The sequence below is a fragment of the Mercenaria mercenaria genome, chromosome 19 (assembly GCF_021730395.1).
Source record: "Mercenaria mercenaria strain notata chromosome 19, MADL_Memer_1, whole genome shotgun sequence".
NCBI lineage: Eukaryota > Metazoa > Mollusca > Bivalvia > Venerida > Veneridae > Mercenaria > Mercenaria mercenaria.
Window position 1 is genome coordinate 22,015,098 of NC_069379.1, and position 14,349 is coordinate 22,029,446.

General features: G+C 34.5%; 1 protein-coding gene across 2 annotated transcripts; it reads right to left on the bottom strand.

Moving 5' to 3' along the window:
* Positions 1-678: 678 nt before the first annotated feature.
* Positions 679-6,495, bottom strand: LOC128550923 (uncharacterized). 2 transcript variants are annotated; one of them, XM_053530992.1, is made up of 2 exons: positions 5,570-6,495; positions 679-1,672 (listed from the first exon to the last, which is right to left on the bottom strand). In XM_053530992.1, exons 1-2 carry the CDS (start codon positions 5,781-5,783, stop codon positions 1,074-1,076), a joined length of 813 nt encoding a protein of 270 aa, XP_053386967.1. In that variant the 5' UTR covers positions 5,784-6,495; the 3' UTR covers positions 679-1,073. The 2 variants fall into 2 exon arrangements, with proteins under 2 accessions (XP_053386967.1, XP_053386966.1); XM_053530991.1 differs by lacking the exon at positions 679-1,672 and adding an exon at positions 2,133-3,323.
* Positions 6,496-14,349: the final 7,854 nt, after the last annotated feature.

Here is a 14,349-nt window from a genome sequence, read left to right on the forward strand (position 1 = left end):
CCACTGAAAATAGATAATATAAGCCGAGAAAAAAGGGAAGGGTGGGTGTGGTTTTAAACATGTACATTTTATTTTCTAAATGTATACTTTTAAAAATTTAACTGTCTACCTCTCGTTCTTGGAATTTGCAGGAAAAAAGACCGCTCCTGAAGCGTGGGCTGTTTATATATGGGGTAAAATGTAGTGGGCGGTTCTAAATTTTTGAAACGGATTATTTGATTGGATCTTGGGAACCATGCGGTCGCGTGCAAAATAAATGTTGTTCACGCTATATGTCGTAAACATTTTATTATTTTGCAACGCGACTCGGACACAAAACCCACAACAGGCAAAGCATACTGAAGTAGATGTTTCTATTTATAAGTAACTTGTTAAATCATCTAAACCTTGAAATATTTAACAAAATAGCATGCTATGCCTGTCGTGGTTTTCTGGGACCATTTGAAAGGAGTTGAGGTAAAAACGATGTTGCTCAAGGGAGGGGCCGTTGTAGAGAGGTTGCACTGTAGTTATTGTACCCGTGAAAATAAAATCCCACCGTAACGACATTCAATTATATATAGTACTTTAGTACTTTAATCGAGATTCAATGGACTCTTGTTTCAACTATCCTTTTGTTAAATGTCGTTACAATGTGATTTAGCTGTAAATGAAACAGTAAGTATATAAGACAAAACATTTTCATTTTTACGTTTTTAATTAACTAAGGTTTGGCATTAATTTGGCCATGACTGAATGATAGATATTTTAATAAAATAAGATTTTCCCCGATTACGGTAGAAAATCCCAGAATACATTCTGCAGATGCATGTTAGTATTATGCCAAAAAGGGGCGCGATTTAGACTAGCTAAAGAGTGAGCCTTCCGCCAAAATCTGCGGACTAGCATGAATCTGCAGGATATTAACAAGATAACTGGTCATGACCATTGCTAGCTTATCAGGACTATATTAATTGAAATTTTGCCAAACATTTTTATTATTAAACTGTCAAAACCAGAGTTATAACTAAGTTAGACTGATGAACAGAAAAGGGAACAAGAACAACAGTCAGTTTTCCTTAGTTAGAGTAACACTATGTACATGCATATACTTTCTCTCCTTCAATTATTATTTTGTACAGAGCAGAAGACAGTGTATTAAGCATTATATCGTATCCAAGTTCTGACAAATGAGTGTCATCCGTGTGAAAAAATTGTTTTTCTAAAGAAATGTCAGCGTATTTTATATAGCCACCTCCGTTTCTAATAACAAATGTTGCGAGAGAACTGTTGATACGTTTTCTAATGTTTTCCGCAGTTGGTGTGTATGGTACATAACGCCAGGTTCTGCGCGGAAGAATTTGTGACCAGATAAGCCTAGTGTTGGGCAGTAATGGCTGCAGGAAATCAGTTATCAACATTTTGAATTCGAATGTTATGTCCCAAGTGGATTTGGTGCCTATGTCATTTCCACCACAATGAATGACAATGATGTCTGGTTCATCTTTAAATTGTAGTAAATATTGTACAGACCTGCGTATATCTCTAATTCTCATGCCACTGAGAAATTCCCACGTGGTCCTGACATTATAATGTTGCAAACCTAAACTGTTGCCATCCGGTCTAAAGGCTAGTCTATGGTACGCTCCTTTTATTAGGGAGGACCCTATTATCCAAACATTGGTCAGCTTAACTGCAATATTTTGAAATAAGAGTTTTTCTATTTCCATTTTCTTAAGATTGGTATCGTAATTTTAGTTCTTGGCGTAAGGATACAGGTTAGATTGTAGTGAATAAAATGCACTTTCTCTTATTAATATCAAACAGTAACATGAATTATCAATAACAAACGGTAACACACAACCATTTTTTTAAACATATTTACAGATATGTAACTGGAATAAAAAAGAAAACTGGCTTAAAATTAGTATTCTTCATTCAAAATGTCGTCTGTTCTTACAACAGTTTTCCGTATGTTGTTGTATAATTGCTATCAGCCCGATGCGGTGCTGTAGCTTGATCAATGTATTTGAAAATAATTATAACTGCCGAAAAGCGGACTGCACAGCCTGCCATATACCAATGGTTTTAATGGCATTTGGCACGTCCTTTACACAAAACTTTTTTTTTTTTTTTTTTTTTTTTTTTTTTTTTTTTTTTTTATAAATATTATTTTAATTTAATTATGGTTGAATTATGTGCGCCATATACCAATGGCTTTAACAAGCAGGTAATACCAACAGGTATAGCAATAATGATACTGTGACAGCGAATGTGACTTTCAAGATATGATTTTTTACAAAGGCACACTCATTTTCAATTTATACATTTTAAGGCTTATTACCGCCAAAATTAGCACTCAGTCAGAGATCAGTCACAATTTTAACGAATGTAAGATTTGTAACTATCAGATTTCCATCTTCCTTGGGACTTTATATTATTTATTGAAGTCCCGTCTCGAAACATTGAAGTTGCGCCACCAATTCTAAAAGAGTGTGATTTATACAAATTGGCGTCTAAACCTGCAAATTTTATTGCTTTTCTCAGAACTGCGTTAAACTGGAAAGAAGTTAGCGGGCTTTCGTCAAAATGAACAAAGAATGGACCATCTGTATTTGGTCTGAAGGCAATATAGTTAGCAATGTTTTCACAACAGAATTTGTTCTTATCGCTTATTTCGATGTCAACTGATGTTCCGGTGCCCGTCTGATCAGTTTTTGATTTCTGTAAGTAAATTCGTATTTTGTTTGACCCAATGATTACATCCTGAAACTTGAGAACGCCTGAAGTTGTTGTTTTATTGCTAGAAGTAAATTCGCTAATACGTAATAAGCCAATGTAAGCTAACGAGAAAGCCGCCGTAAACAACATGGCTTCAAATTGTGATCTGCAAACGTGTGTTAGGGAATCTAACAGCTTCAACAGAACTGACTGCGTTATTGGTTGTCTGGTATCGGTGTTTGTTTTCAGGCGCTTTAGCCCTTCTAACATGCTTCTAACGATAAACTGTTTGGTATTATCCAGTAGACCATTCAATTTATTCACGTAACTGATCGCAGAAATATGGCAATTTACAGATGAGTGCGAGTATTGCCTTAAAGACATGAATGCGATGTATTCCGTTATTTGCTCGACGGTTGGTGGCCAGTTTAATTCGACATAACTATTAATGCAGAAATTTGTAAAAGACTCGATTGCTGAACGATATCTTTTCTGTGTATTTTGTGAAAGGGAAGCGCTGATAAGCCTGTCTATTTCGCCCTCAACAGCTGGAGGAAGGACTCCGGAACTTGACAAGGCTCCCGGTCCGCGGAGAGGGGCAGTAGATGATTGAGTCTTGTCCACTGAAATCGACTGATAGAATCAGCAATACTGTTTAATTTTCCAGATATGTGTTTGCATTTTAAAACAGTGTTATTTTCCATCAGAAGGAGCATAAGATGTCTAATTAAATGCATTACTCTACCGTTTTTTGATGTCTTTTTATTTATAATGCTGACTAATGCCTCGTTGTCCGAATGTAAAATTATTCTTGTATTTTTTACCTTTTTGCCCCATATATGAAATGCTAAAATAATTGGTACAAGTTCTAAATATGTTATATCTTTGAAAATTTCTGATTCCCATGAATCGGGCCACTTTATGAACGACCACTCGCCCTGAAAATAACACCCACAGCCTAAATGGCTGTTTCCTGATGCGTCTGTGAAGAAATCAATACTAGTAGCATCAACCCAATCGAAATTAATAAAAGTGCATGACCCGTTGAAGTTTTTGATAAATTGTAACCAAATATTTGCGTCTTCTCTTATTGAATGTGTTACTCTGATCCAATGAAACGGTTTACGTGCTTGACACATGACGTCATAAAATCTGCGAAGGAAAGCTCTACCTGCCGGTATTGCCTTACACATAAAGTTCAAGAGTCCTACTGTGGACTGCAAATTATGGAGGCGAACTTTCTTGGAATTTATTAAAGACAGAAGCTGCTGTTCCGCTTTCTTAATTTTGTCGGAAGGTATCCGAATTGTATTATTTTCCGCGTCTATTTCTAAACCTAAATAAGTAATTATTTTGATAGGTCCCGTCCATTTATCTTCAGCTAAAGGCACGCTTAAATCTTCACAAGTGTTTTGAAAATTTGACATTAAACTTGAACAACTTTCATAAGAATCGTCAGCCATGAAGAAATCGTCTAATAAATGGTCAAAATTGTTAGAACCTGAATCTTTTGTACGCACCATTGAAGAAAAGTTGCGAATTTTTCAAAAATAAAACATGAACAAGATGCACCCATCGGTAACATTTTTTGAATCCAGTATCCGTCGTCAGTCCGTATTCCTAGCAGATCGAAGTCGGCTGGCCGTACGGGACATAGGTTGAATGCTGATTTTATATCTGCTTTTGCCATGTATACAGACGAGCCTATTTTTTGCACCATTTTGACAGCATTATCAAAACAGGAATATTCAACATGGCTATAGTCCTGATGTATAAAATCATTAACACTGATGTCAGGTGGAAAGGACAGGTTAGTTATTAGGCGCCAGCCTCCTGTTTTCTTCTGGATTAAACCTACCGGATTAATGCGCAGATTTGAGATTGGGGGTGTCGAGAAAGGTCCTATAATTCTGCCAGCTAATTTTTCAGCATAAAGTTTCTCGTCTAACATTTTCGATTGTTTGCGTGCTGATATAAGATTATTTGAATGTAGAGGAATTCTCGGCCCGGAATAATTTAAGCTAAAACCATGTTTGAAACCAGCCAACAGAAAATCTGCTTCTTTCTTATTTGGATATGTCGATAATCGCTTTTCTAAAGTTGTAAGATTAATTGGAGTGATACCGAGGTCCCATAGCCCGTTTGTTTGCACCATGAGGTCCTTGTCCCATAAACGGCCTTGGGGCTGGTGCCCTGAAACGAGTGTTAAACGACGGTCTCATTATGTTATGCCTGAATCTGATTTGGTGCTGACCATTCCCAAAGGTCTGGTTAGTGTGACAGTTCATGGAAGGATGGTTACCATGACACCTTATACAGGAATGCAGATAAGGACAATACCTTTCGTTACAAAAACCTAATCTGTTGTAGGCAAAACATTTCTTCTCTGAGCTAACGGACATGCTATTTAACTGATTTGCATGTAATGGTTGCATGAAAAGCATCCAAAGTTCAGGGTCAATCGTCTCCCACTTGGTTGACAGAGCTAGCGACTTTTTGAGCCGGAACTGTTTGTCGTACACCCACCAACCTGTGTATTTACTTGCAGCTAAACGGATGTTATAAAAATATTGGAGCATTTGTAGGGTTTCCCCGGGGTGCTTTAAGCCGTAAATATACATATATACTAGAAAGGCATCTGACCAGATTTCGATTTTTTCCAAAATTTTAGCAGATTGTTCTTTCTTAGCTAATACTAATTCTCCGTCTAATAATTGAAATGTTTGTTTTTGAGAGGTCTGATTGTTCTGGCTATGAAGGAGAGTTTGTAAGTCAACATACTGGCCTAACCAGATTTTTTCCTTGACAGTATTACTGACGTGAGCATCTAATATGCCGTTAGAACAAGTATATAATGGGATATGTTCACCTGATTGTCCCGGGCTGTCCACGTGACCTTCGCTCCTATTCGGCGGTGCCGGCTGTGTCTGCTGACGTTTCCTATTCGGCGGTGACGGTGGTGTTTGTTGACTCTTTGGCTGGCCAGATTTCGGTGTTGCTTGATCCGATGGACCCTTGTTTCCATCCGATGATGATGTATGTGGAGCTCTTTGTGATGTCCGGGCCCGTTTTCGTGGAAGCATGCTCAGTTTGTTTAAGTTATGGAAAAAAGCAAAACAAAAAATTAATATTCAGTTTAGAGGAATTCAGATCGTAAAGCTACCATGTTTTCTGTTGATGTTTTTGTTTTTATTATAGTTATTATTTGAGCCGCGCCAAGAAAAAACCAACACAGTGGCCCCGCGGCCCGCAACGACCCATTCTATTCGCTGACGGTTTCTCTAATTGTTACAGGCTTTGAAATTGAACAGCATAGAGCCCGACCAGACCGCCCGGACGCGAAGGCCGGCCCGGACCCGATCCAGCCGCAAAAGAACCCTTCTCACGGCGCGGCTCATTTATATGACGTCACCTTGATGACGCGTATTCAAATATATACTGTAAAGCAAGACTTAGTTTAAATGAGCTAGATCTAGAGCGTTCAATAAATTTATTTTTCGGATAGATACTACAATGAACATCTTCCGAAAGTAACAATAAAATAACAGTCGATCTTGATACAAGTTTTAAACATGTACATTTTATTTTCTAAATGTATACTTTTAAAAATTTAACTGTCTACCTCTCGTTCTTGGAATTTGCAGGAAAAAAGACCGCTCCTGAAGCGTGGGCTGTTTATATATGGGGTAAAATGTAGTGGGCGGTTCTAAATTTTTGAAACGGATTATTTGATTGGATCTTGGGAACCATGCGGTCGCGTGCAAAATAAATGTTGTTCACGCTATATGTCGTAAACATTTTATTCACCATCAAACGCTGACTCTATACAGCAAGAAACATAGCTCCATCCTGCATTTGCAAGAATTATGGCCCCTTTTGGACTTAGAAAATATCAGATTTCTTGGTTAAGTTTTGCGTTTAGGTCAACTTTTCTCCTTTACGGTCAAAGCTATTGCTTTAAAACTTGGAGCGGTTATTTGCCATTAAAAGCTGACACTGCACAGCAAGTACAGTAACTCTGCAATTTTTTTGCAAGAATTATGGCTCCTTTATGAGTTAGAAAATCAGTGGTAGGTCAATATTTCTATTATACAACGACAAAAAAAATCAGATGAGCGTCTGCACCCGCATGGCGGTGCTCTTGTTAACAATTTGTTGTTAAGTTTTCTTTAGTCTATTTCTGTTATTACTAGTATTTAATTTCATACAGACATAATAACAATATTATTGCTTTTTAAATGCAATCCAAAGCTTTCCTGTACCTTTCTCACATAAGAATGTTATATTATAGAATTGGATGTGCGGGTTATAAATAATATTTATACCATAACTAATTGTACATGATTTTAGCTCTTTTCATAGTTCTACATACAGTTATGCCACTAAGGATACGTTTGTACATAAAACGTCTTTCTAATTCATCATTTCATTTATTTACTAAAGACAGACTTTCGAATTATTGTGTTAGAGTTATACTCGATGAATAAATAATTATTATTCCATTGTTTCAATAACTCTGTGCTCCCGTATAGTTTTACATCAGATCAATAATTCTTCCGATTTGTAAAAGAACCTTTTTAAAAATTAATTCCATTTGCTTTGAACATCGTCTTCTACTACAAATATACCAGATTATAAGAATCTGGATATTACAATAAGCCACATATGTTTAGCTGACGGTTAAATGTATATACGGGTACAGCATGAAGATTAAGAAATATATGTCGACTTTTGGTTTGGCATTTTTCATTGTCGTTTTGATATCAATCTACTTTATGTGTCAAGTGGTCACAACGTCATTAGACGGTTTGCTGGTAAGTAATTTTTCTGTTTTCATCTAAATTTGCTCTCGCATGTTATTCAACATAATCGTCAATTATATATATCTACAGTTTGTATATGTAAAATATCTTATAATTATTTATGATGGTGTCTGACTTTAATGCATGGTGTTCTATATGTTATGCTACTTACATAATAAATCAGAAGCTATTACAAATTACGTAAATCCTATATCAAAGGAAAGGGCTTGGTCGTAGCTTTAAAGTCGTCAGTTACGCGAGGGACTCTCTAGAAGATAGTACATTCTAGTGTCGTATTCATGTCTTCCTGTTGGAGCATTTTGATACCAAATGTTTTGTAACATCTTTATTGTTAAGATATTTAGACAAAAAAGTCAGGTGTATATTTAGTGATTAATTCTACATAGATCATGATGTCATTTTATAATTAAATATTATTTAAATTGTACAAATATCATAAAAACAACAAAACATGCTTTTCAACTGACAATATTCATTTTGATAGATAAAATACCTAGTTAAGCAAAGAAATTAAACCATAAATGCATCATTGTTAATAAATTTGATTGTTTATTTTGTGATAAAATAGTGCGAACGTATTATGTCTTCCACACCATTGCGGTGGGAGACATATTGATTTACTCCTGTCCGTGTGTCCGTCTGTCTGTTACAAATCTTGTCTGCACTCTTAGTCGGACATTTCTCATCCGATCTTCAGCAAGCTTAAACAAAATGTGTTTGCCAAAAAGTCCTTGGCCAAGTTTGATAACTAGCCATTTCGACCCAGGCATTCCGGAATTATGGCCCTTGAATTACCAATAGGCCGCTTAGGTGGCAGGGGAGCAGTTTTTTTTTGCTAGTTTTTAAGCAAGTCCACGATTCTCAATTATTTTTCTTTATAAGTTATCAGTACAAAAAAAGAGCAGTACTTCTGCTTTACATTGTGATATGGCACTAAAGTAAGCTTCAAACTGAAAGCATTAATTTTAATCCATGTGGTCAATTTTAAAAGGAGTAGACATTACAACCTACTCCTAACCCCTCTTAAATCAAGAAAATTTGAGCATTTTTTCCTTACTTTCAACACATGCCATACACTCGTTTGTAAACTTTCATACAATTACACCAGGTTTTCATATAAATCAACCCTCAGGTTGCAAAGCCCTGCTAAGCAAAGTGTCTGTCAACCACCAAGTTTCAGGAGAAAAAGAAGGTCAAAGATACTTACTGTCCATTTTGCTGTAGAAAACACTTGATTGGTTCAAATCTGCCTCCATAAATAATGACTCACAAAATTTATGGATCTAGGTGTAGCAAAATATTCGCATCTGCTATTTATAGTTTCATGCATGTACACATTGATTTCTTTTAGAATAAACTTTCAATAATGACAAAATTAATATTAATACACTTTGATCAAAGCTACCCTAAATATTTAAAAAATCGATCGGGGACATAATTCGAAACTGCTTCCCTGCCACCTTTACTCCAAAACTTATCAGATAGGCCGCTTACTCTAAATTTTACTCCAAAAACTGTTAAATGCCATATACTCCAAAACTTACTCCAAAACTATCAAAGGTATATTTTCTGTGAGTAAACAGTATATAAAGACAGACTTACTATTCAGCTGATTAGGCAGTTATGGGAGACATGCGCTTTTCTTAAAAGAAGCACTAGTTTTTTAAATGAAGTTGCCTTGACTACAATTGAAAACAAGAAATATCTTTAAAAATGATGGTCGGCGAATTGTAATAAGGAAAGAAGTTTATGAATTTTTCATCTAACATTCATCTTTCATCTAACATTTTTCAAATTGCAAAACTAAACACCGCACTTTAACAATTTAAATGGTTCTCTTTTAATTTTTCGCATAGGTTTCGTAGGGTTGCAATTTTGTTTCGTTTATCCTTAGACGAACAATTACAGCAGTAGTTTGATGAAGATTCATGAAGCGGTTCATGAGAAGAGGTCATTAAACGTGTTTATATTTTTAGCTAAATTGGTCCCTATCCCCATTTGTAACAAAATAGCAGGAGACCTTACGATATTGTTACACATCGAGTTTGATAAAAATCCATTACATTTTAGTCGTTAATGCGAAGAAAGGCATATCTACTTTTAGTTATAGTGGTCGCTAATAGGGCCCAAGTTCCTATATAAATAAATTTGGAAGAGGACCTAATAATGATGCTCCAGAACAAGTATGACCAAGATCCACCAAGCTGTTCATGAGACGCTGTATAAAGGTATTTCTAGTTTTAGCTCTAGCAGCCCCTAAAAGGAGTCAAATGTCCCAGCTGAACAAAGTTGGCTGCGGGCTTAATAAAGATGCTACAAATCAAGTTTGATTAGAATACATGAGAAAAAAAATCAATTAAAGATTTTTTTTATTTATTATTTTTATTTATTTATTTCTAAAATAGGCCAACTGATCCCGCTTTAACAAATAGCATATTCGCTATTCATGAATCCTTGGACAATGACGTCACACCTATAAAAAAGTGAAGGCCAAGCAAAACATACAATTGTAATTATTTCAATATTTCTGTTTCATAAGCAAAGTTTGACCGTAGTCATATCACATAGATAAACTGTATGCAGCGTACCTTCATTTTAGTGTAATGAGATTCAGTCATTATATAGCATATATATAATAAAACAGGTTTCAACTGAGTTCAATATTTGCATACCATACTAAAGAAAAATATTCATATATAATAAATCAGTTAAATAATTTATAACAAATATATCAAAGCAAACAAGTACGCATTTTAATATGCAATCTGAATAAGTCACAAAAGCAAGAAACCTTTTCATATACAGACGACAATTGTAACAAGGAAAATCTTTTAAAAAGCACTTCTCTACATAAAAGACTCTTATCACACCCTTATTCATGAGATACGCAGACCGTATTCAGCTCTTTCTTTAATTTGATATATGTTGGTATTTGAACAGGTTTTTATCATATTTATTAAACTTACTTATCGTTTTGAGATATATCAATATTCTTGCTAAATATACTGAGCCAAAGTTAGCTTTAAAACTGTGAACAGCGTCGTTTAGGATAAACGCTTTCATACTGAAGAATTGGGCAAAAATCGATTCTTTTATCTTTCCTTGTTTATTGAGATCAACGCTATACCTTGTTGTCTCCCTTCGACCGTCTAGCTAAATATCGATCACTATCGGATATTTTTTAGCGGGTGTTCAGATCGTTATGGTTCGGCTATCTCCGCTTATCGTATCACGGGAGGTGCCGATCATAAAAAAAAAACAAAACAAGGATTATAGATTAGAGATCTCCTGTAAGAACGTAGTGAGACGGGTGATTTATTTTACACCAATTTTAAGTACCTGTAAAACAACAACAGCAAATATAGTCATCAACTTGGTTTAATTCTGTTTTTCAATAATGTAAAATACAGAACGGAAAAAAAGAAGACACTACGTTATTTATTCTTTTATTTTGCATGGTCAAAGAGCTATAAAAAAAATGTGTTTATACTTCTTTCGCATAGTATATGAAAATATGATCAACACTATATTATCTTCTTTATATTTTACATTAAAGAAACTGACACAAAAAAACAAATATAAATACACAAAATCATGTATATTAGGCGAGCATAACATACATGTACATGAAACTACTATTATCTTAAAAAATAGAAAGCAGGAAAAAAAAATATATATATTTTAAAAGTGCTTACAAACTTAACAATTTCATTTTCAGTTATTATAAATAGATGTGAAATGCGTTTTTTATTATTATTATTAATCTTATTTAACTTGTCAAAATTAATTTTGCTATGTAATGAACATTTGAAAAACAAATTGCCAGACACTGATGAAAAATGAACAGAAAAACAAACTAGCAAACATACTTGACAATGTAAAAGGTATCTTTTTATGACACCAGAGCCTGTTAATTGGAAATGTGACCTATTTGCCCCCGAGCTAGTCATTGTGTAATAAAGTAAATTGCGAATTATGACTTCTCAAGGTTTCTCAAAAGGGACTGACCAACTAATTTAATAAATGTCAGATTTTTAAAATAAAAATTGGAAAACCTAAGAATAAAACAAGCACACCATAGAAAAAAGTCTTTTAGAAAAGATTTAGGATAAAGTGACACTAATGTAGTTATACTTTAATATCGAACAATTAACCTGTATTCAGAAAAAAATCTGTTAATCAAATACAATTAAATACTCAATCACTGTCCCATTATCTTATGTATCTTACAACATTGTACTTAAAAATGAACAAAAAAATAAAAAAAATATTTATTGTGTATTTAAGTCTCGTTCATTAAACATGTTACAATTTTCAAAATGCTCTTACGCAGTCACCGAGAAGATTATTGTCTGTGTAATAAAAAGACCTGATCCCCTAATAAAAAGGTGTTGATAAGCAATAAACTTGCAAAAAGCTGTTAATTGGTAATAAAAAACTATCGAAAAGCGCTTTAATATGGCTGTTTCAGAGGCTCCGAAAACAATTTACTCAAATGTTGCATTATATAAATTCTTTATAACATATTTATGGTTTAAACTTAAACTAAGGGGTATAAGTATAATTAAACGAATCTTTAAAATACGAGACAATGGTTTAGAAAGAAATATATATATAGTTGCAACGTGCATCATGTCTTATTTTTTTATTTATTGACATGATACGTCAGCATCTTTCTCTGTAACATTTATTTTGCGGAAAGCTTGTAATTCCCAAAAACTATGGCTCGCCTTAATATAACTGAAATTATTCCCGCACTGTTATTATCACTTAATACTATGTTGTAACAATCATATTTTCTGTATCATCGGCAGCTAAACTTCTGGCGAGTTCGTGCGTTTCCGCACGCGTCCGGAAATACCACGGACACGGCAGATAAAGAAATAATACAAAAATCACCAACTTTTAAACGTCTAGGGAAGCAAGAAGGCATTAAAATAATTTCAAACTAAAAACATTTATAAAAAGTTTATTGTCTGTAGAATACTTCAATAGGATAATAAATATTCTCTACATTTCACTCAGCGCAGCACAATCAACAGAGTGAAAGAAATTGACACTCCCGTCCAATCAGGCAGAGTGTTGCATAAATCTTCCATTTTGATAAATTATCTAGATCTATAATGCGTTATCAAGTAGTTTGATTTGCAAACTGAAGTCACGTGGCATAGGTAACGAAAACGAATTTAGACGGCGTCGCCGAAAAAATCGATTCACAGACTATACACACAAGAGATACTTAGGTTTCAAATGAAATGCAATTAAAAATGTATGAACTGGTTCAATATTCTTGCAAACCTGTTTTGTTTTCATATCAACGTCAGCTACCGGCATTCACTAAAGGAACTAACCATAACCATTCGGAAACGTCTTTTATATAAAACAAGAAATAGTCAGTTGTTTCTGCCACACTGGTATAAACAATAAATGTTAAACAATAAATGTAATTTATTGTATCAAAAGCCACAGTGACAAAGAACTCCTGTAAGAATCATAAATTTTGTAAAACATTGCGCCGAGATATTTTTAAATGTCATGATTGTCGTCAGATCGAAACGAACCAAATGCTATATGATAATTACTATCTAAACATGATTAAATCATAATCCTGCTAAATTTCTAAAATGGACTGGTCCATCATTCAGTTTTGGCAATACCATTTATTATTCAAAGGTGTTTTCATTGAATATTTACTGACTGAATAGCGAACAGTGCAGACCATGATCAGTCTGCACGAACGTGCATGATTATATTGGTCTGCGCAGTTTGCAAAGGCAGAATCACTTGCCGCCAGCAGGCTAAAAGTTATATGTCGTTATTGCCGCTAATGGAGCGATGAGGACTCACTTTGTGCAGTATAATTGATTTTTGCATACCAGACAGGGATTTCCGATACCAAATAAAACCTTACATTTATAAAATATTATCATTCATTCCATTTGTTACAGGTAATACAAGAGATGAACAGTTGGCAGAGGTCTAGGACAAATTCACACCAATCACATTACAGGGATCAAAATTCAAGCCTACATGCACACGTATGTTTCTTATTTTGTAATTCTTTCTGCCAAACATACACTTTATGGCATATTTTGTTTTCGGCCAAAATGGCAACATGGAATTAAATCATTTTCGGCTTATTGCTTAGACTTGTTAATGTTCCTAATTCTTGTTAAATCTGTTTTAGTATCGAGATAAACTAAATTTTGAAACGATAATAAAAACTTAAGGTTGCCTTTGCATATTTTGGTACCTTTGCGTCTAGGAAAATAATACAGCATGCAATAAAAAAGAACACCGTACTCTATATTTTTTTGGCAAGTTTCCAATCATTCTCCGAAGTGATCAGGTGTGCCTATAACTGATCTTCTAAACTCAGCACTTGATTTACAATTACTGAAAATAAATTTTTGAGTGTTGTCACAATTTTAGAACAATGCGTTGTTGATATTACTTCAAAATGTTTAGAATATCGAATCTATAAATTCATAATAATTTTATGAGCTCGACCCATTTCTAAAATGTCAAAAAAGTCTACATACATGTTTTGCTTTTATTGAACCTGCGAAAACCTGTCAAAATTCATTGCTATTCTTACATAAAGTACGACGCTGATGTTATTTTGTTTTGGTCATATAAGATTCTTTCACTGGTTATAGGTGCAGATGGGAATTTCCGGCCTCGAGGGTAACTATTTAGGCGGTAACGAGGTTCCTACCGAGTTACCGCCTAAACAGTTACCCGAGAGCCGGATATTCCCGTCTGTACCTATAACCAGTGACAGAATCTTTTTCTTGCATACCGAAATAAAGATATAATAATAAAA

Excerpts from the sequence above, each read along its gene's own strand:
- LOC128550923 (XM_053530991.1), bottom strand. The coding sequence starts at position 5,783 with ATGCTTCCACGAAAACGGGCCCGGACATCACAAAGAGCTCCACATACA. Across the intron at positions 3,324-5,569 it reads GGACAGCCCGGGACAATCAG|TGGACAAGACTCAATCATCT; the intron begins GTGAACATATCC and ends AGTCGATTTCAG.